The sequence below is a fragment of the Manis javanica genome, chromosome 2, assembly GCF_040802235.1.
Source record: "Manis javanica isolate MJ-LG chromosome 2, MJ_LKY, whole genome shotgun sequence".
Lineage (NCBI taxonomy): Eukaryota > Metazoa > Chordata > Mammalia > Pholidota > Manidae > Manis > Manis javanica.
The window spans coordinates 150,221,745-150,245,481 of NC_133157.1; the positions used below are offsets into that span (position 1 = coordinate 150,221,745).

General features: G+C 37.7%; 1 protein-coding gene across 16 annotated transcripts in view; it reads right to left on the reverse strand.

Annotated features, from left to right (window-relative positions):
* Window positions 1-23,737, reverse strand: part of ASPH (aspartate beta-hydroxylase) — a 223,489-nt gene that overhangs the window by 172,371 nt on the left and 27,381 nt on the right. For 9 of the 16 annotated variants that reach the window (XM_073229585.1, XM_073229578.1, XM_073229576.1 and 6 more), the window contains exons 2-4: window positions 6,164-6,313; window positions 4,437-4,481; window positions 2,954-3,022 (exon numbers count right to left, since the gene is read on the reverse strand). In XM_073229585.1, the coding sequence (XP_073085686.1) occupies window positions 2,954-3,022; window positions 4,437-4,481; window positions 6,164-6,313 (264 nt within the window). Of the gene's footprint in view, window positions 1-2,953; window positions 3,023-4,436; window positions 4,482-6,163; window positions 6,314-11,962; window positions 12,340-23,737 lie in introns of those variants that run through there. The other 7 variants (XM_073229586.1, XM_073229577.1, XM_017657774.3 and 4 more) reach the window with 5 other exon arrangements.

Sequence of the window (23,737 nt, forward strand, 5' to 3'; positions counted from 1 at the left end):
ACATATAAGATATAATCCTTTATCCAACTATGGAGTCTTTCTTAAGAACCTTAAAGTTCTTAAGATAAAAGCACTAATCCAAAGAGAAAAAAGAAAATATTCTGGGTATACAATTCCTTAACCTCTTACAAAGGAACCAAGGGCAAGATGTGAGTGCCTGTGCCTGAGCAGGATCCGTTGTCTCTGGCTCCCTCGTGCATCCATCCATCCAATCTATAAATGTTTAATTTACCAGCGTCTAGAATTGTTGTAGCTTCCCTTTCGTTCACCGGCCATACCTGAGAAGGTGCCAGATAGGTGCTAATCACAGGACAAAAGGACAATTATTAATCCCTTAGGTGGTGTTACTTGTTACAGGATTATTTTCCTGTTGATTTTATTTGGGAAACAAGTTTTCAAGGAAGACATTTTCCAGCAAGGTAGTTTTCAATAACCCAAACCAAAATCAAAGATACTTAATTTTACTAAAAAACAGGAAATTATGTAAACTAGCCCAGGCTTAGAATATTTTCAAAGTATATTATAAGGGCCATGTCCAGAAATAATGAAGTAATAAAACTAATGATGGCTATTGATCTTGGTTTACTCACATACAGTCCATCCTGTCTTCATATTTCACAAAAAAATAAAATCTTAAAATGTGAAATGTAAATATGAATGTGTATATTTCCTCACATTAATAAAATATAGATATATGTAGATTTGAGGAAGCAGAAAACTTACAAAAGAAATGTCAAAGCTAGAAGGCCAATAAATCTCAACTACAACCACAGCTACAATGCTGAGTTCTCCCTTAATCTCCAACTTCCTACTTTGATCTTTCCTTTCAGACTCTCTCTGCATTTCTCCAAAGCCTGTACCCTTGATCTGCCTCTCCAATGAGAATGCACCCAAGAAGTCTGGCTTATTTTTGGGTTATACACTGAGATTCTGCTCCTCCCATAACCTCTCCCTGAGCATAAAATGCCTCTGTATCCCAAGAATTTCACCAGGTTCTCTCTTTGTAAACCACCTGCCAGTAAGAGGCACAAGCTACAGTGTACCCTTGCATCCTAGCAAAGAACTTTGGACACAAAATCCAATTCTAGTTGAGGTTGTATGCAGAGAATTCAAACACTCCTGAAATAAGGTCAGAGGATACAAGCGAGCCTGACAGCTCACCTTTGGTTTGTTTCATCTTTACTAAAGCCACAAGCCAGCTGTAAATCATTACTTGCATATGGTAAAATAGTTTACCTCAGCCTTTATACACTTAATAATCAAATTACCAAAATGAACCCTGAGATTCACCAAATTTGGTTGTACCTCCAAGTATATAGTTCTTATAAAAGGAACAAGTTGTGATTTGCCTTCCATATATGTGTAAACATATGTGATACCACATATGTTTCTACCTGCAAATAACAATGTTCTAAGTTAAAATTAATTAACTCTTAATGGTTGCTTAAAAACCTTAAAGGGAATAAACTCTTGAAATCTAAAATATAATACAAAAAGTCAAGGTGTTAATGTGAGTGTGCTATAGAAATCTGTGTGTTCTACAGATAAAATAACATGTTTTAATTTTTAATAGTTGACATTTCCTGACAGACTAGATATCTGACTTTAAGCCAAAAATATCAATGAAATACAGCAGATTAGAGCATTATTCCTAAAAATGAAATTTGGCCCATGTGAAGTTATCTTTAAAATTTAAAAAGCTTCACTATTCAGAATCCATCATTTATAGGCAAGCAAATTAGCATCAATTACTCTGTTATGTTAAATTCTACATAACCTTGTTTCTCTTGCATGCCTAGGAGTATAGTCTTCTGAAGATTTACTATATTCATAGAAACTCAAATTTAGATATGTAATAATAGATTTACATAGAAAATACCATTAAGCTTAAAACAGGAGATGAAATTTCATGGATAAGAGGCTTCCACTGTGAAGCAGCAAATGTAATTCCCACTGAAGAGTAATAGGAAAACATAAACTAAGGCCAAATTAAGAAGCTATATTATATTTAACCACAACTAAAACCCCTTTTTCATATTTAAAACTTCCTGTTTTACAGGGAAGCCAAGATTAATCTACTAAAAACAGCTTCATTAGTTATGGGGGGGGGGGATGTGGTATTCCCCCATTTTTTTCATGTCCATAAAATACAAAATTATGTGCCTAGGAAGAATTTCTTTATGCATTATACTAAGCTGAGTGTATAATACCATGACATATTATTTTTCTAAAAACTTTAGTATAAAAAGTTTGAACACATATTATGCTATGTAGTAAAACAGAGGAAATGATGCTGCTGAATAACAGAATACGATATCTCACCAGGTCAGATTATGTAACATTCACGTATTAAAATCAGCATCACCCTTTTCTAGTAAGACAGCATTTTAAATAAATGAGGGAATATCACATCTTCACTTACTAAAAGAAGTATCTCAGTGATAAAGACAGGTAATTCTGGTGATAGGGGTTCAAAATGTATAAAAATATAAAAACCCAATCAAATACTTATAGTCTGTATTTTATTGTTCCCATTAAAATACACATTTTTAGACATTTACTACCACTATTTTGTTTCAAAATTCAGGCAAGCCTTTAGAAATTCACATTTTCAAATGGAAGTGACTATATCATATGATGCCAAAAGAATGGCTATAAATGCCACATTTGAAAACAGACTAGCACATTATCTATATGTTCAAATGTTAAGTTCAGAATATGGAAATACATATGAAATTATTGTACTTATTAAAAACATGTGCAAGAGCTATATACTTACCCACTTACAAAAGTAAATTAAAATTGAAATGGAAAAATAAGCTGCTAACATCTCAACAAGAATGAAATTCATGATTTAAGTGGGAAAATATCTTCCATAAAATGTACAAGGCAAAAATATTCTTTTGTTTCGAGCATTGTATTACCACTAACAAAAAATGTAATGTGTACTTGCCTAATAAAACTTTGGCATCATCCACATCAAAATCTCCATCACCATCAGCATCATAGACTCCTAGTTTTCCTATAAATAGGGGAAGAAAGATGGATATGGGAACAGAAGGAAAAACAAATTTAATATGGTATTACCACTTTATTTCAGTCCTGAATATGAGTCATAAATGTTACCAATCAATTCAATTCTTTGCTCTTTTAATCCTGAAAAGCAGTTCTAAATGAGTACCTTACCTAAAAACAATGAGCAATTCACTTAGAGTCAGAAAGTGTTCACCTAACAAATCTAAGAAATATAACTGAGACATTTTCTTTAAAGGTTTAACAATACCTTGATTGAATCATCTCAGGCTAATTTAGTATATTGCTAAAAATAATAGATAAAATTTTCCACATACATAATAAACGATACTAATCCATTTCTAACAGTTACATGAAATTTAATGTTTCTAGAACACGGAAGTTTCTCACAGTCAATATTCACAAGAAAGGGAATACTTTCTCATGTAAATAAAGCCTCAAATAAAGACTAAATATAAATAATTACCATCAAGTGTAAGTACTAAAAATAGGAGGACAATTAAGTTTTTAGTTTATAATAATGATTTACAACAGAAATATCATGAATCAACCTTACAAAGAAAAACTTCAAGAAATAAAGTATGTTTAAACTGGTTTCCTGAAATTACAAAGGAATATTGAGTCAACCTACTTAACACCTTCATTAGTATTGGCTATCTACTACTAAGAAATAAAGTAAGACCTAGAACACATAACCTGCGAAGATACTACCACCAGAGCCTTTCCTCTTTAAGAGTAGTAAATATGTCTATTAAGGCTTTAATAAAGCTGTATCATGGAGGAGCACTGTTAGGTATAGCATTTCATATAGGACTCAAATACATTCAATAACCTAAAAAAACTGTTAAGTTCAACATGAGTTATAATTCATCATTGGACAATGGCTGTGAAGAGACATAATATTTTAAACAACATTCACAAACATAGCAATTGTCCTAAAAAACCTGTTGGCAGCACCGCTGCCATCTCTTTAGCATAAAGTAAATTATAACACTGCACAAGGGTACGCAGACCATTAAAGTAGAGTAACTGTGACCAATCTTTACCCTCCCAGAGCCCTTCCTTGTTCTACTCAGGAAAACAGTTAACGTGCTATATAGAAGTCTGGTTTAGAAAGCACAAACACATTAAAAGTGGTGATAAAAATAACGGAGAGATAAGGAAGTTATTTCCACTGCTAAGAAAATATCAATGAGAAGCGCTGATCTGCAGGTTGAAGTTATATACAGCACAGAGCTCAAATAAAAAAGGCAGAAAATACTATACTTTCTGAAAAGCTTAAAAGGGAAATTGGTCCTACCATTTGCACATACTATGTGCAGGTGATAACAAAACTGGTAGGAAAAGGATGAGGTGTTAGAGACTAACACAAGTAGACTTAAAATGCGTCCCCAATAGCCTACCTTGAAGTACCTCAGACAAGTTATAACGGAAGTCCTTTGCTTTGGCTGCATGCATGTAAAAACATGAAAATTGTTACTTGTGCTTAAATGTACAAATACTTTAAATCTCCTGTTTAGTAGACTTTCCTCAGCAACATATCTGTAAGTGAGCAAAAGCACAGATCTACTCCGACATTTCTCTCAAACTAAAATTCTTCCTCTATTGCTCTATTGATCTATCCAGAAACACTTTGCTTAAAGTAGTAAAAATGAGAAGCTTCAACAAAAGGCAGATTATCTGCAAGTGTGTTTTGTTATTCTTTGCCTTCTTCACTCCAGAAAGATGAGTATAATCTAACCAGTAAGGCAGAAGTACGGGAGGTTCTACAGCAGGGAGGGAATTTTCCAGGCATCACTGTGCATACAGAGCAGTGTGCGGCTTTTTCAGTGACGGGGTCCACATCTTTCACTGGATTACTGAAGAGGGAGGCCATTTATTCACCCAAACTTCCATCACTGATGAATGGATAAGCAAAATGTGGTGCATCCAGATGATAGAAAATTTTTTAGCCATAAAATGGAATGAGTATTGAACCTTAAAAACATTATGCTAAGTGCAGAGTAGGTAGATCCTTACGTGTCTGCTGGGAGAGGGAAGGAAGGGAGGTATGAGTTTTGGTGGGAGGGGATGATGGAAATATGCTGGAATTAGATAATGGTGACAGCACAATATGATAAATATATTCAAAATCAGTGATCTACACATATTTTTAAATATTGACTATATTCAATTTTATGTTACGTGAATTTTATCTCCAATTTTAAAAAAGACTTGATGAGGTGGGACAAACAGACTAAAACTCCAAAAGTGGTAAAAAATCATTAATGTAAAAAATTGTGAAAAACTAGTAGTAGTGATTATGGAGAGAAAAGGAAAAAGGAGGACAACTATCAAAAGGAATATGGCCACTTCCTCAGAAGAGCAGAAATCACACTTAATACACCCACACCCCCATTACAACAGCTACATGCTTGTACCCACACCCCATCCCAGCACCTACATGCTCACACCCATGCCCCATTCCCAGCACCTACACACCCCCACACCTCATCCCACTACCTACACATCCCCACACCCCATCCCAGCACACACACACACACACACACACACCCCATCTCAGCACCTACACACTCACACTCACATACCTTCACACCCTATCCCAGCATCAAGATATACATGCACACACCCACATCCCAGCACCCATACACTCACACACACCCACATCCCACACCTACACACATGCACAATGATTCTGTACTGATTCCAAGACACAAAGCAGAATGCTTTGAAAGGCTCTCAGGGTCCTGTGAATTGTTTGTTTGTGATCCATTAATGGGCCCTTAAATAAATTCAGTGGCTCAAAAATTTTAAATTTCATAATGTAACAAATGGAGTAGAAATTATAGAGTGTTGCACATAGTGAGAGTAAGTACTATTCAATAAAACTTTTCCATGTGATATACATACAACATAAAGCCCCTTTTACTATATAGATCATGTTCCAAAAAGCTGAAAAGCTGCTAATCTGAGGTAAGCCTGATAACATTGCACTTTGTTTTCACCCTATGAGAACGACTGAAAGGCTACAGAATTAACAGCATCAAAAAGATGATAAATCCTTAAGATTACTAAGGGATGTCTTTTATGCTTTTATTACAAATTCACGTTAAGATACCAGAATTCTTACCTAAAACTTCCTCATAATCAACAAGATCAAACCAGACGACAGCTACTGATGTCCAGACTCCCAGCAGTGCAATGACCATGAACCAGGTGAAAAATGAACTTCCAGAAAGTCCTCCTTTCCTTCCATTCTTCTGTCCTCCATGTTTTGTCTCTGTTTAAAAATTATATGAATAATGTCATTATACAAGAAGAAAACACTTTATTGAACACCTCTTTCTGCTGAATTATTTCTCCAGTAATTTGACAGTACTTGTAATAGAAAATCATTTCAAAAATAGTTTTCACTTAAAATCTCAAAATATATCAAACAAAATATTTTTGAAAACAATAAAGATACTACTTAGGCTCAAAACCATGTATAAAAAAGCCTAACTTGAAGCAATGAAAGAAATAAACTGTGGATGGGCTAATGATTTTTTTAAATAAAGTTTGATATGATACATATATTCCTTCCTTCCAAGCTCTTTATCCAAACTGCCCAAATATAACTTCTTTCAAAGTTCAGTGTCTGTCAACAACTTAATGAAATCATACAGAAATGCAGCCGTATCTTTTCTCTGTCCCATTTAGTTTCTGTAAAATCTTACAACTCTGTTAACTGTTACAGAAAATATCTCCCCAAAAGACCGCTCCATATTCATAGCCAGAGAAACAGAAAAGGAAGGAAACTATTTAGGAAACAGAGGTCAGGGAGAAGGAGAAGCAAAGCAATACAATTCAGTCCTCATCTTTTACAAGATCCACTAGGATATACAGGAACAAGAGGAGGCTCATTGACAACTGGTCTCAGTGCAGGAAACGGCTTTGTAAACTGCTGTCCACCAAAAGTGTCACTGATCACATTTAGTATGTTTAACACAACTTAGATTCTTCTGGAAATTTTCTTTTCACAGTCCAAAGTTAAAATAATGAAAGTCAAGTAATAGTCATAGAAAATGGTTAGCACTGTTCTTAAAAGAAAGGACCATAATATTCCAATTTTCCTTAAAAAGGAATATAATAAATATATATTAATAAGCAAATTAAAAGGATATGTATGTCATATCCCAAAATGACCTTTGAGAAAAGGAAACATTTATCAACCAGGTAGAATAGTAGGACACTGCCTTTTACTTGTTGAGCATGTGTCATCTCTTTCAAAGGGCTTTCACGTGTGAGTCTCATCAATGGTCTTGTCAGTGTTTCTCAAGAGGGTGTTTCTGGATGTTTCTGCTGGAACATTCTTCATCCTGTACAACTGGACCTCGCACTGCAGGGCAGCTGGTATCCCTGGGTTTCCTCTGGTCCCAAATGTAAGTTGCCCCCAGTGGTTGTAAGAAAAATACCCTGGAGTGTTTCCACATGTACCCTACAAGAGCTGTGCCTAGTTAAGAACCACTGAGGTAAGGAGAGGAATAATCACCCCTGTTTTATAGATAAAAAGATAAAAGACTCACCCAAAGTCACTATCCCAAGCTGGGTAGAGCTAGAATAAACCCTGATTCTATGGTCCTGAGTTTCTTGGTATGTATGAGTGGACCAAATTACATGATATCAAAAAACTTCACTAACTCTAATCTAGAATCTGCTTTCTGACTCTTAACTCCAGCTCTAATTACAGAATACTGATAATATTTTTCCAGTGGCTCAAATTAAGAATATACTGCCAATTCTCCTGGAAGAAAAAAATGAAATTATTGTTCAAAAGCTATATACATTTTTTTTAAACCAACCACTAGAACTTTTTTTCTAAAAGGGCCATAAAAACTAAGTCAGTCTGAGAGAAAAAGTGTGTGTGTGTGTGTGTATTCACACATAAATGTATAGATTTTTATTTACATATCTATATTTAAGCATATAAAAGTTGATATTTAAATAAGACAAATTTCATTCTTAAATAAAAAGTCAATTTCCTTTTCAAATGTTAAAATATTAATAGACCTATCAAAAGGGCCAGATTTCTGATTAATCATATGGTGAAATTCACAAAAATGTGCTTACAAATAAAATATGGCCATTTAATTTGTTTCTAACATCAATTAAAAGTCTCCTAAAAAAACTGACTAAATGAAAATATACTTTATACATTAAAAAAAATTCTTGCTGGGCATAGATGGCAATGTTGCACATTAAGTTCCACTTATAAACAGGCTTCACTGTATTCCTATCTGAACACAGCAACAGAAGGGAAGACCGGGTGAAAACTGCAGTGTTGGTGTGGGGAAATGGTGAGCTCCAATATTTTTAGGTCTTAAGTGTAGAAATTATAAGAACAATATGAAATCAAGCACCACTAAATTTTCAAAAAAGAAAAAAATGGACCACTTCTGTGGAGACAGGGGTACACCACAGCTTCAGTAGCAGTGTTTACTGTTTAACTGATTAAACTTTTATAAACATGAAGACTTTTTAAAAATACTTTATGAACACTGATAGTGACTGCAATGAAGGGAGTGAGGACTTGATAATATGGGTGAATGTTGAAACCACAATGTAGTTCTCATGTGAAACCTTCATCAAACTGTATATCAATGATACTTTAAAAAAACACAAACGTACTATGAACATTCATGTACAGAAAAATACTGTACAAAAACAACCCTTTAGGTATATCAAACATACACATCTATACATACATATTTATTTGTATAGAATAACAACTATAATAAGAATAATGCCTTCAGAATATCCATTCTTACATGTATGGAACTACATTAACAGCTAATGACTGAGAATGTTCCTTCCTTTGGCGACTTATTGCCTCTAAGGATCAATTTTATGTTTGCTACTGAAAATGAGTGCTAAACTGCAGAAAAATAGGGCTTTTGTCTTACTTCCTCTCGGGCACTTTGTAACTGACACCAGTCTTATATTGTTCACTTATCAACTAGAAAATAATAAGGCTAAATGTAGTCCATCCTTTTATTCATCCATTTAACATTTATTCAGCATTCATGTGCCAGACATGATACAATTTTTACTCAATAATTGTTTTCAAAATGTGTGCCTCAATAGAAGTACACCCAAGATGATATTATTTATAATAAGCTTATAATGAAACAGCCAATAAAACAAAACCATTTGAATTCCAAGTTCAATTCTTTCTCCATTTCTCTCTCTTCCTTAAAGCAGAAACAGAGGAAAATTTCTGAGATTCTCAAAAGGAAAGTATAACTTACCCAAGTTAATTTGGTAACACTCATCTAAGTTATTGACCTGCAATACCAAATCTAAGTAAAAAATGGAAAAAGGCTTTTTAAAAGATTATATAAATATATTCACTAAAACAGAGAGAAGTGTTTGGGAGACTGCAGGGAGAAAGCCAAACACACTTTTACCTACACAGTATTTACATTTATTTCAGACTTGATTCTAGTAACTTCAATCAAATTTCCTAACCCACTGCACAAGATTTAAAGAATAGTCCTTAAAGATAACCTAACCCAAATGAGTTAAAGCAACACAGTGATGACAGAGGGAAGGCCTATGAAGGGTATGAATACTGGTTGCCAAGAGCACACGCAGAACTTGAAGAGTGGCAGGATGCCATTTCTGACTGACACCTGGAGGCAAACCTTCCAGTCCTTAATCTTTAGTATAAAAGAGTAATGATATTCTTATTAATTCTGTCATTAAAATATTACTTTGAACTATTTAAGACTGCAAGTAATCTATAAAAAATCTTACTTTCCTTCAAAACATTTTTTTAATAATCAGTCATCACTTTATAAGGTAAATGTCAAAAAAAGGACAAATGTTACTTAGCCAGAATATGAATTAGCAATATTTTTATCCATCCCTTTATGACGTCAAATACATGAGGTGTTACTCTAATATTACTTATCTTACTACTGTTAATATTTAATAATTCCATAAAGGAAATTAGAGAATTATACTAATTCCAAAAGAGTAAACTATAGAAAGGAATCTTTCCTAACACATCTTTTTTAGGGAAACTTTTTAATTAAAATCAAACAATACACTCTTGATACATCACTTAGTAAATATGGTGTGCCTAGTCTCAAAGGGCAGATCAGTTTCTGTCCAATTAAACTGAAAAAAAAAAGCAAAGAAAATAAACCCTTCAAGAGGGTTTAAAACTCCCTAAACTCCCTGAAGTACTAAAAACCAGTTCTTTGTTCCAAATGTATTCTGGAAAATATCTAATATTTGTCTCTTACTTCCTCAGATCAGAAAAAAATCTAAGAATCTTCATTTCAGTTTCTGGCTCCATATTAGACCTGTAATCCCAGGGATTAGTCAAAAAGGTTTTTGAATGGGGGTTAAGGATACGGCAGAACTCCTTTGATTCATTTTTTTTCCAGATGACCCGTCAAAAATAATGGCCTCCCAACCAGGAAATGTTCTCATCCTTGCACACACAGAAAACTACCATGGTAAACAACAGACTGCATTTCTCTCCAAAACGAAGACTGATCTAGGGACAATGGGCAATTTTATTGGGCTGAGGAAAGGGGAAAAAGAAGACGTTCCCCCAGCACTGGAACAGCCTCAGTTACTTAACTGGACTATGACCAACTGAATTACAAATCAGCCGTTTACAAGTGTTGGTTAGCATTAAGTGTTGGTGATTTTATATTTATACATAAATTCTACACATTAAAAATTTTAAGAAACCATAAAAACCATTGAGCAACTCATCAAACTGATTATTTTTCTATGTTACAAAAGTGTCACCGTTTGGGAGCCAAGAACTGGGAGTCAAAAGTGGGTCAGAAGTAATAGCTCATTTTTACCTCACTATGCAGATTATGTAATCCACAGAGAACAGAAATGTCTCCTAAAAGTCAGATATATATCTCATTTTCTTCTTCATGGATATATGAGGCATTTTATCAGAATAATCAAGTGACTCCTTCTAACGATTTATTCAAAAGTGTCCCAAGTAGAGATATTTATATTCTCTATACTAATAATAGGATTCTTTCAGAGGCCACTTAGGCAGCTGAGTTGGAAGCAGTCTTAGTATGTCAATTTTTTTTTCCTTAGGTAAATTTTCAACATAATGAGCATGGTGGGAAGGCTACAGAAAGCTAAGGTCACAGTAGCATTTTGTTTGTGACCATCTTTGCCTCAGCAGAACTGTGCTGGTTCTAAACACTAGTAGGGGTATCTGATGTCACAAATAAACAGACACAAATAAAAAGTTAAAGAAAAAAAAAACCCATAATGAGCCAATATAGCTTGCTTTCAATTAAATGGAAAGACAATCTTAACCTACAAGTAAAGCAAAAGCAAACATACAAAAATGTAAATTCAACACTTCATTAAAGAATAGTTGAAGGTTAACGATTCAATTTAAAAAACAAAATAAAATCCTAGTGTCAGCTCTTTCCATTTATTGCCTGCTTCACAAAAATTAGGTCAGTTTCCACAAATGGTAAGGCTTTGCCTGGGCTAAGTGTGCTCACTAAGACAAGATGGGGCTGATAAACCCCTAAAATTTCCTAAAATTTTATATGAGATCTGAATACACACAATTCTTTAAATTCACTGTAATTTACTTGTAAATCTCTGGAAGACTGCTTGTACATTTTTCAGAAGTTTGTAAAATGCACTCTAACAGTACAATTTACTAAAAGACACCAAAACATATTCAGATCAGACACATTATTTCGTTGAAAATTAAACTACAGTGAGAAGTTGAGGTCTCCAGGAGTTCAATATAGAAAATGTAGAAAATATAATCAAAACACTTAGGCAAAAATATTTTAACAGTTCAAAACAGAAAATAAAGCTAAGAGCTGTCATCTAGATCCCGAACCACTTTTAACCCAAACAATAAAAATATACTCCTTACCTTCAGCCATCTTGATTTCTTCAATCCATGAATAATATATATTGAAGGAAAAAATCAAAGCCCTATCAGCAGTTATTAGGCATGCCACATGCCCTTCCCCAAGAGAGCTTCAGATTGGCCAACCACTCTGCAGGCAAGGCCTCTAGAGATGAAATTAGACCTGACTGCAAACTCTGATCACCAGTTATTTTTAGAGGCCTCTTCCTCATGGCCAAATACTGCTAATCACTCAGGCTGAAATGTACTCCTAACAACCCGACAGCCTTTCTCCCACTTACAGGATTCCTTTCTCAGTTTGTCCTATCTCCCAACTCCAAACCCTAAAAAAGTCAAGCATATTGGAAAAAAATAAAATGGAACAAACTGTGCTGCCAGTTTGTTTTCTTGGAATCAGTCTTTAATGGTTTTAGCTTAAGTACCCCATCACTCAGAACTGAAACAAGTCTTACTACAAAACGTGGCCCCATGCCCAAAAACAGCTTGATTTGGCCCTTGAGAATCTAATCAAACACCTATATGAGAAGACCAGTACTTAAGTTTGTTTGAATGAAAGAGAACACTAAAGGGTGAGAAATTGATTAAGGTTCTATATGCACAGGCATGGCCATCCCAAGACTAGTTTCTCCAACAGCGAAAGTAAAGCAACAGTTTCAAAAATGGTTCACTAGAGACAGAGGGAGAGAGAGCTGAGAGGGAAGGCCCAGAGGAGGCGACTGGCAGGAGGCACAAAAATGAAGGAAGGTTGTTGGAAGGGGGGGAACAGGGGAAGAAGGAACTCCTTAGCAGTAGGAGTAGAGGTTTAGGAAATGCTATCTCAGAGGGAACTAAAAAGGGATCATACAACTGCATTCTAATTTTTCCTACTTCCCTCCACCCCCATCTTCTGGGAAATAAAACCAGCCCAATTTTAGTACCACTCATTCACTCATTTAAGATTAGTGGTTCATAGAATTCATTGGAGTCTGATTAACCAAATTAATTTAGCACAAACAGCATCTAGACCAAGGCAGCAAATCTTTCAGAGTTGCTCCTGAGTCTTTAATTCTTTTCAGTCAAATTGAATGCTTCACATACAAATTAAACATTCAAATATTCCAGAGAGAAGTCAGCCACCTATAGCACCAATAGTGTGGGCAGCCCAGAACTGGGACAGAGGGCACAAGGCATCAGGACTGACTCGGCACAACTGGTGGGTGTCTCAGGTGTCCTCTAAGCAAGGAAGAGCCATTTCCCCCTTCATCTTCCTCAAGGATCTATCCCACTGAAGTTAGTGCTTATGAAAATGTTAAATGATAATGAATCATTTGCTGACAGGGGTCAACATACAAATTTATCAGACAAATATTTTGGAAGTTTTCCTTTCTTGTCTTTAGACAAACCGTGAGGGTGACATGAGGTCTTCTTGGGATCAGTGGGAACCAAGCCACTACACTCATATGGTGGGTAATCCATTCCAGACTTAAGAGACCCAGATTCAATTCCTCACTTCTTCATTAACTTTGATTTGGAGGAAGTCATTAAACTTCTGGGCCTAATTTCCTGGCCTACAGAACGTGCCCCGGCACTCTAGGCATGCAAATTGTTGACATCATCCATGCAATGCACTTCCACTGAATCCATCAGGACTAGTGCAGAAACATGTCTCCTCACCTCCCCCTAGCCTGCCACCATGACTGCAGAGCCACTGGGCTTCTTTTCTCCCATGTGGGCTTGTGCAAGGCCAGCTGTGTTCCAAATCACAGGTCTGTGGCCAAGTGCTGAACTGAGACAACACTCACAGCTGTTAGAGCTGAGAATACCTGACCCCTGAGGCTTCTTCAACACAGCTCCAATTATTCCTCCTTGAAAAAGCTTTACCACACATCCTCACATCCTATAGTTAACCTTCTCCTTCGTCTTTGGCAAGTTTTACAGTTTTCTCAATAAAACACCACCCCTCTTTAGTTTCACAGTGATGGTCTACCTGTCATCCTAGATCTAGATAGGGTGATTACGATAAAGCTCTCTGATGTAACACTTAATATCACACATTTCTTAAAGAAAAAGACATTATGAATTCCAACTATCTCTTACAACAACTCAATTTTACAAAAAGTTTAAAAGTAAATTTAATTTGTATATAGCAAATAGTGTTTTTTAAAACCCTAGCAAAGACAACTGAATAACTATTCCTTGTAACAGATGCTGGGAATACTAGCAAACTCCTACATCCAAAAGAGACCAAACTTTTCACAGGTCCTCGGAGACCATTATCATCAGCCTGATGCCACTGGAGACAAGAGCCACGACCTATTTCCACTGAGTCCAGGGCTCTACTTCCCTCCGAAACCTACCAGGTAGAAACCCATCAGACCTGACAGGGTCAACACTCCTTCCCCTCGCCCATCAGCTATCATTTACAAACTTTGGAGCACCCTAGTCCCATGGAGGGCTTGTCAAAACACAGTTTGCTGAGCCCAATCCCAGAGTTTCTGATTCCGTAGATCTGGAGTGGGGCCCACGAACTTGCATTTCTAATGAGCTCCAGGAGACTGCTGCTGCTGGGGACACACACACAGAGCCACTGCACTACCGCAGCACACTACTGTGCGAGCCATCCCTCGTTCCCAGGGCCTGGAGCAGGGAAAGGGGCACCTGCTCTTACCAACATTCAGACTGTGACTTCTTCCTCACTACCTAAAACACAGAGCAGTAACAACAAAACCCTGGTCCTCTGAGGTTCATGCTCTCCAATCATACTACCATCCTCACCACTGTCATCAGCCACCTCCAGTGCCCTGTCCCCTCAGTGAAGCCTTCCTGCCATCACCATAGGATTTCAAAGTCTACCTGCGTGGTCAACATAAGCAGGTTCTTCGTCCTGTACTTCGTCACCTCCAGTGACTGTGTTTCCCTCCATTCTATATCCAACACTCATTCTTACATCCTTCCCATGGATCCTGCCATAAGGCCAACCTAATTCGCCATCCTAATTACATCTTCATTCTTACTAAAACATCTCTGTAGCTCTCCTGGCATATAAGCATCCTAGCAGATTCTGTAACCCTGCTAAGAAAGCTCTGCTTGTTTGGGTCTATCATAAAGATTGCAGGATATCATGAGATACACCAAAAGCATATTTCTTTAAAACAAACAAAAAAACCTTTTCTCAAAGAGAGGTCCAGCCTTGCCCTTACCTACTTGGAGGTGGCCTCTAGGTCCCTGAATGTCCTATCTGATAGGAGTGACTGTTTACTTGGAGGCTCTGGCCACTGGACAGGCTAACAATGTGATTTATGATGAGGCTTGGGACAGGCTGTATCAGTTCCAATCCCTGGAGGAACTGAAGACTAAAGGTCAGCCACGCTTGCAGTATGTGATTGAGCACCAATAAAAACTGCACACTAAAGACTCGGATGAGCTCCCGTTTGGCAAGACTACACATGTACTGTCACACACTGAAGCCAAGTAACATGTCCCTGAGAACAACAGAGCTTTGTGTTTGCAATCTTCCCACTTTGCTCTATGTGTCTCTTCCTTTGCTAGTTGTAATCTGTATATCATCCCGGTAACAAAACTGCAGTGGTAACTACAGCACTTGCCTGAGGCCTGCAAGCCATTCTAATGAATTGTCCAACCTACGAGTGGTTGTGGGGAACCCCCAAACTTGTGTCTGATGTGAGGGCCATCTTGTGGGGACAGTCCCCACAGACTGTATGATTTGCCTAACTCCTTGCAAAAATCTCAACAAATTAAATAAACTGATGATTCACTAACTGTATCCTTCCCCAAATTAAATGAATGGCAACTTTTCTTACATACTTATCTTCAGTAGAAATTCTACTTTGCCAAAAGCTAAATAACCATACTTCAGTAGAATAATAAACCTGAATTTTCAAAAAAATTAGCAAGGTAAGAATATTCATTTATAAATTCCAAAAATGCCCTACCCAAGGCCCAGCAAGAGAGAGGCACTGCAAGAGAATCCTTACAGAGATTAGGGGTGACTATAGAAAGGGGAGACTTCTTATTCCCAAGGAGATGTTCAGGCAAAGGACTAGATGCCCAGCCCATGCCATGCTAAGCAGGAGCAGAGAGAACTGGGAGAGATGGCTGCAGAGAAAGGGTGACAGCTATCAAGCAGCTGCACTCCTGGCAAGATGTCAGCTGCCCCCCGACCAACTGGGCAGCCAAGGAGTATCAGGGCTTGTGTATCCTGCCAGGATCTCACTCAAAAAGGGCTGACTACCAGGTCAGGGACTCCCAGGAAAGAGAGAGTGGGTATTCTTCAAGGAGTGGACACCCAGAAGGATTATAGTAGTTGTATGTCAAGGGGAAGGTCTTCACCAGGCCTTCCAACAAACAGAAGCAGCGTTTGGGCACCTGTCATTTGCTGGCAACCATGGTCTGCTGAACTTTTCAACCAGCAGAGGAGACCTGTGAGGTGACAGGGGCCTTTCCTTCTCTTCCTCTCCCTGTCCCAGCACTGCTGACAAGTTAGAACCTAAAAGAGGCAAGGATGGCACTGCCCTACACAGACCATGCAAGGGAGTAACCTCCACACGTCAGTTCAGGCCTCCTGTCTTGCTGCTGATAGGAGACAAGACACTCTGCCCTGAAAATGAGATCAGACTTAAACCTGCAGACTTTTAGGGAGAGTGACTGCAATGTTAAGGAATCTGTCCAGAGATGGGCAAGAGCCTCTGCTACCCAGAGATTAATCTAGTCCAGCTACACACAATGACTGGAGAAAAGTGAGGCTCCTTATCTATACCCCTGTCAAATAAAAACAGCAAAATAAAAGAGCTACAAAATGTGGTTGCATATGCTAGGCTGACCCATGAAAAACTGCCAGTATTTGACCATCTTGGCTCACAAAAATGGCTATTTCATATGACTCAAACAACATATAAGTATTTCCCCAATATTTTCTTTTTCTTATGAAAATTTTCAAACACACAAAGAAACTGGAAGAATTTCACAGAGAATACCTGTACACCTATCCCTGAGATTCTACCATTAACATTGTATTCTAGTGTTTATGTCATGTTATGTCATCCCTCTATATCCATCCATTGATCCCTTCAATATGCATAATGCATTTCAAAAAAAATTGTAGATATTAGTTCATTTCCCCTAAGTACTTCAGCTTTTATATTATCAAGCACAGTTCAATATTTATTTTTACATAAAATTTACATCAAGTGAAAAATGCTCTCCTTTTAAGTGTATATTACCTGAGTTTTCAAAAATATATACACCATGCAACTCAAATCCTACCAAGACACAGAACATTACCACCACTCCCCAGTCTTCTCTTGGCCCTTCCCAGTCACATTTCACCCCAACCCCCAACTCCCAACCCAGTGGCAGCCCCACTGTCCTTTTTTTTTTCCCACTGTAGGTTAGTTTTGCTTGTTCTTGCAATTTCATAAAAATAGCATCACACACTACGTGCTTGTTTGTGTAAGGCTGCTCTTCTTCAGCTTTATGTTCCTGAAAGCCAAGTATGTTATGTGCATAGTACTTCATTCTCTTCTGGTGCTGGGGAGTATTCCATTATACAAAACCAGAGTATATCAGAGAGTACAGCCATTTTCCTACTGGTAAAACCTGGACTGTTTCCTGTTTTGGACTAATACAAATAAAGCTGCTAGAATATCTTATGCAAGACCACTGCTTGCACATTAGAAACATATGCTTGCATTTCTATTGGGTAAATACCTAAGAGATACCCTCCTAGGGCAATTCCTGAGTCACAGGGCACAGAATCATTATTATAAGAAACTGTCAGACTTTTTCCTAAAGTAGTTCTACCATTTTATATACCCACCAAGAACAGATGATGGTTCTGTTATTCCATGACCTCACCAAAATTTGCTGCTGTCAGTCTTTTTAATTTTAGCCATTTCAGCAAGTATGCAGTTTTATCTCACTGTGGTTTAACTGTACTCCCTTCAGGACAAACGTTTGAGCAATTTTTTCATGGGCTGATAGACTCATTTATGTATCTTCTGCTGTGAACCTTCTATTCAAATATTTTGCACATTTGCCTATTAAAACTGATAAGGATTTTTTTGTATTTCCTGAACACCTGTCCTTTAATGGATACATGTGTTGCAAGATTTTCTCCAGGGCTACGACTTTCCTTTTCATTTCCTTAGAGCATATATATATATATATATATTTGGTATCATTAATCTACAATTACATGAGGAACATTATGTTTACTAGGCTCCCCTCATCACCAAGTTCCCACCACAAACCCCATTACAGTCACTGTCCATCAACCATCAACGTAGTAAGATGCTGTAGAGTCACTACTTGTCTTCTCTGTGTTGCACAGCCCTCCCCATGCCTCCCCCCACACTATACACACTAATCGTAATGCCCCCTTTCTTCCCCTCCGCCCCTTATCCCTCCCTTCCCACCCATCCTCCCTAGTCCCTTTCCCTTTGGTAACTGTTAGTCCATTCTTGGGTTCTGAGATTCTGCTGCTGTACTGTTCCTTCAGTTTTTTCATTGTTCTTATACTCTACAGATGAGTGAAATCATTTGGTACTTGCCTTTCTCCGCCTGGCTTATTTCACTGAGCATAATACCCTCTAGCTCCATCCATGTTGTTGCAAATGGTAGGATTGGTTTTCTTCTTATGGCTGAATAATATTCCATTGTGTATACGTACCACCTCTTCTTTATCCATTCATCTATTGATGGACACTTAGGTTGCTTCCATTTCTTGGCTATTGTAAATAGTGCTGTGATAAACATAGGGGTGCATCTGTCTTTTTCAAACTGGGCTGCTACATTTTTAGGGTAAATTCCTAGAAGTGGAATTCCTGGGTCAAATGATATTTCTATTTTGAGCTTTTTGAGGAACCTCCATATTGCTTTCCACAATGGTTGAACTAGTTTACATTCCCACCAACAGTGTAGGAGGGTTCCCCTTTCTCCACATCCTCGCCAACATTTGTTGTTGTTTGTCTTTTGGATGTTGGCCAACCAAACTGGTGTGAGGTGATATCTCATTGTGGTTTTATGTTGCATTTCTCTGATAACTAGCGATGCGGAGCATCTTTTCATGTGTCTGTTGGCCATCTGAATTTCTTCTTTGGAGAACTGTCTGTTCAGCTCCTCTGCCCATTTTTTAATTGGATCATTTGCTTTTTGTTTGCTGAGGTGCGTGAGCTCTTTATATATTTTGGATGTCAACCCTTTATCAGATCTGTCATTTATGAATATATTCTCCCATACTGTAGGATACCTTATTGTTCTATTGATGGTGTCCTTTGCTGTACAGAAGCTTTTCAGCTTGATATAGTCTCACTTGTTCATTTTTGCTTCTGTTTCCCCTGCCGGGGACATATGTTCATGAAGAAGTCACTCAGGTTTATGTCCAAGAGATTTTTGCCTATGTTTTCTTCTAAGAGTTTTATGGTTTCATGACTTACATTCAGGTCTTTGATCCATTTCAAATTTACTTTTGTGTATGGGGTTAGACAATGATCAAGTTTCATTCTCTTACATGTAGCTGTCCAGTTTTGCCAACACCAACTGTTGAAGAGGCTGTCATTTCCCCATTGTCTGTCCTGGCTCCTTTATCATATATTAATTGATCATAGTTTGGGTTAATGTCTGGAGTCTCTAGTCTGTTCCACTGGTCTGTGGCTCTGTTCTTGTGCCAGTACCAAACTGTCTTGATTACTGTGGCTTTGTAGTAGAGCTTGAATTGGGGAGCAAGATCCACCCCACTTTATTCTTCCTTCTCAGGATTGCTTTGGCTATTCGGGGTCTTTGGTGGTTCCTTATGAATTTTTGAACTATTTGTTTGTTCGTTGAAGAATGCTGTCGGTAATTTGATAGGGATTGCATTGAAATCTGTAGATTGCTTTGGGCAGGATGGCCATTTTGACAATATTAATTCTTCCTAGCCAAGAGCATGGGATGAGTTTCCATTTGTTAGTGTCCTCTTTAATTTCTCTTAAGAGTGTCTTGTAGTTTTCAGGGTATAGGTCTTTCACTTCCTTGGTTAGGTTTATTCCTAGGTATTTTATTCTTTTTGATGCCATTGTGAATGGAATTATTTTCCTGATTTCTATATTAGTCCATTGTTAGTGTACAGGAAAGCTACAGGTTTCTGTGTATTAATTTTATATCCTGCAACTTTGCTGAATTCATATATTAGTTCTAGTAGTTTTGGAGTGGAGTCTTTAGGTTTTTTTATGTACAATATCATGTCATTTGCAAATAGTGACAGTTTGACTTCTTTTTTACCAATCTGGATTCCTTGTATTTCTTTGTTTTGTCTAATTGCTGTGGCCAGGACCTCCAGTACTACGTTGAATAACAGTGGGGTAAGTGGGCATCCCTGTCTTGTTTCCGATCTTAGAGTAAAAGCTTTCTGCTTCTCACTGTTCAGTGTGATGTTGGCTGTGGGTTTATCATATATGGCCTTTATTATGCTGAGGTACTTGCCCTCTATACCTATTTTGTTGAGAGTTTTTATCATGAATGGATGTTGAATTTTGTTGAATGCTTTTTCAGCATCTATGGAAATGATAATGTGATTTTTGTCCTTCTTTTTGTTTATGTGGTGGATGATGTTGGATTTTCAAATGTTGTACCATCCTTGTATCCCTGAGATGAATCTCACTTGGTCATGGTGTATGATCCTCTTGATGTATTTTTGAATTCAGTTTGCTATTATTTTGTTGAGTATTTTTGCATCTATGTTCATCAGGTATATTAGTCTGTAATTTTCTTTTTTTGGTGGGGTCTTTGCCTGGTTTTGGTATTAGGGTGATGCTGCCTTCATACAATGAGTTTGGGAGTATTCCCTCCTCTTCTATTTTTTGGAAAACTTTAAGGAGAATGGGTATTATGTCTTCTATATGTCTGATAAAATTCTGCAGTAAATCCAGGATTCCCCAGGATTCCCAGGCTGCTGGGCTGAGTGTGCCGGGGTGCTTCGGTCCAGCTGTGAGGTTCCTGTTCCTTTAAGACTTTCAAAAAGCACTCACTTTTCTTTTTTCCCAGGGGCGCCAGCTGTGGGAACCCGCTCACAGGTTTTACTGTTCCATTTCCCTAGTATCCAGCACACCATGCACTGTGTGTCTGCACTTCCAGTGCAGATGACTAGGACTGGGTATTTAGCAGTCCTGTGCTCCCACTCCCTCCCAACTCTGACTTCTCTCCTCCTGCCGGAGAGCTGGAGTGGGGGGCGTGCTCAGGTCCCACTGGGCCGTGGCTTGTATCTTACTCCCTTCGTGAGGTGCTGGGTTCTCGCAGGTGTAGATGTAGCCTGGCTGTTGTACTGTATCTTCTGGTCTCTCTTTTGGGAATAGTTGTATTTCTTGTATTTTCAAAAATATAGATGATCTTGGGAGGAGATTTTCACTGCCCTACTCACACTGCCATCTTGGCTCCTCCTCTGTTAGAGCATATTTTGATGGGTAAAAGTTTCTAATTCTGGCAATGTCTAAAGTATTATACACACACACACACACACACACACACACACACATATACATATATATATATTTAAACCTATTACCAAATTGGAAAATATTATTTAAGTTCAGCAGTTTCCATGCTTCACCTCCTGAAATGTGATATCTCTGTCAGCACTTAAGACACCATCACTGGCTCTGTGGCACCATCACCAACAGAAGGACAGAAGCCCATTACTGACTAGACACTATGCCAGTGGAAAAAGATCATGAACTGAAAGGCCAGTGTGTCGACTAAACATCTGTTAGTGGCAGGTGCCCCTGATAAGAAAGAGCAAGAGAAATTTTGATAATTTTAAGGAATATTTTCTTTAGCTATTATAAGTCACAACAAATTTCTAAGCCAATCATGTCCCCCTCAAATTCAACTAGATGGAATAAACCTAATTCTTCCGCAACCCAAAAGCCTTGGCAATGCTTGAACCCTTCAACTTCTTTCAAAACTAATTTGTGTTTTTATTTGTATTTTTCCCCCATTTCATGACTCACACAAATTACCAGACTGTTACAATGGGGAGGGATCAAGAAGTTTCTCTCTCCTGTGATTTTTCACACTATCCACCTCATAAAATATTTAGAAATTCCCAAAAAGCAACATATCTGAGAGAGAAGTGTAAGTCCGGGGAGAGAAAATCCCAGAGCAAAATGCCTCTAAAAACCGAAATCAGTCAAAGGGAGTAATAAAGTTTAAAATCTGTTTATTGCTTACAAACTGCAGTCTGGGGCCTTCTCTCTTTCCTGTTCCAGCAGAGGTAAAAACAGACCTTCCCCTCACCTCTTAGGTACAGATAAGCCCTCTGTTGCCCAGGTAATTACCCACTGATATGGAGATGACCTTCTCTCCACCCCTGCAGAATGATGCAAATACACTAAAGCCATACTTCTCTCCACCCTTGAGCACCTGCTGATATGCAGATGTACTAAAGCCAGGGGAGATATTCTCGAAATGTTACAGTTTTACCCATAGAAGGAATATGGCTTACCCTATGAAACTCTGTGGGGGAAAATCTCATTTAATAAAATAAAATTTAGATAAGAAAGACATCAAGAATTCAAAGGCTGGTTGGAGGGCCAATTTAAAGAGCTTTACTGGAATAAATCAGGAAAATTTACATACAGACTTTATATTAGGTAACAATATTGTAGTAGTGTTATAGCTTCTAAGCGTGGTGATTACATTGTGATAATATTGCAGCATATCATTGCTCTTAGGAAAAATATTCTTAAGAATTCAGAAGTAAAATATCATGATTTTACTCTCAAACCATTCAGCAACAAAACAAACAAGTAAAATGGTGTGTGTGTGCCTAGAGAGAAGAATACAATGCAAAGGCATCAAAATACTAACAACTGGTCAATCAAAAGAGAACTTTTCTTATAACTGTCTTGAAGGTTTGAATTTTTTTAATTAAGAAGTTGGGAAGATAGTTTTCCAGGCCTAGTATAATCCTAAAGATTCAGATGCTCAGGATGGCCAGGGCTAAGAATCTGAAATGGTGAAAGCTCCCAGGTTAATTCAGGGTTGGAATCTGGTCAGTAAAAAAGAATCTTTAAAACTAAAAAGCATCAAGTTTTAAGAATACTCTAGAGACAACTGGAGAAATCTGAATGTGGAGTGCATTTAGATAATACTGTGCCAATGTTAAACTTCCATTGTCGTTTATGTAGGAGAATGTCCTTGTCCTAGGAGATACATGGGGATGTAACCAAGCAAGCTGAACTGTCATGATGACTACACCCTACTGTGAGAGTTCCCAAAAAAGAGAGGGAGGGAGAGGAAGGAAGATACACACATGGAGTAAATGTGGCAAACTGTGAACAATTGGAAAATTCAGTTGAACAGTATACAAGTTGCCAAGTACGAGTCATTTTGCTGTTATAAAAGTTTTAAAGTTTCAAAACAAAAAGTTGGGAAAATATAAAAATAACAAAATTAAACTTTTTTTAAAAAAGAAGATAAAGGAATTCAAGGATTAAGTCCTAAACCCACCAGTAATGAAAAGAACACCAATTCAGCCTCTGGTCTCAAACTTGCTAAAAGCAAAGGGAAAAGTGTCTCCAATTGATGTCTCCTCTATGCAAGCTCTGCACACCTACATCTTCCATCAGATGGCCTGAGTTTCCCCTCCCATTCACTGGGGAGAATAAACCAAACTCTTCTGTCCCCTGGAAGCCATTCAAACACTTGGATACCATGATGTTCCCTCAGAGGACTCTCCCTTCCAGGCCAGCCATCCCCAGGTTCTTGCCCCATCTCACATTGGTACAGCCTCACACAGGGGCCACA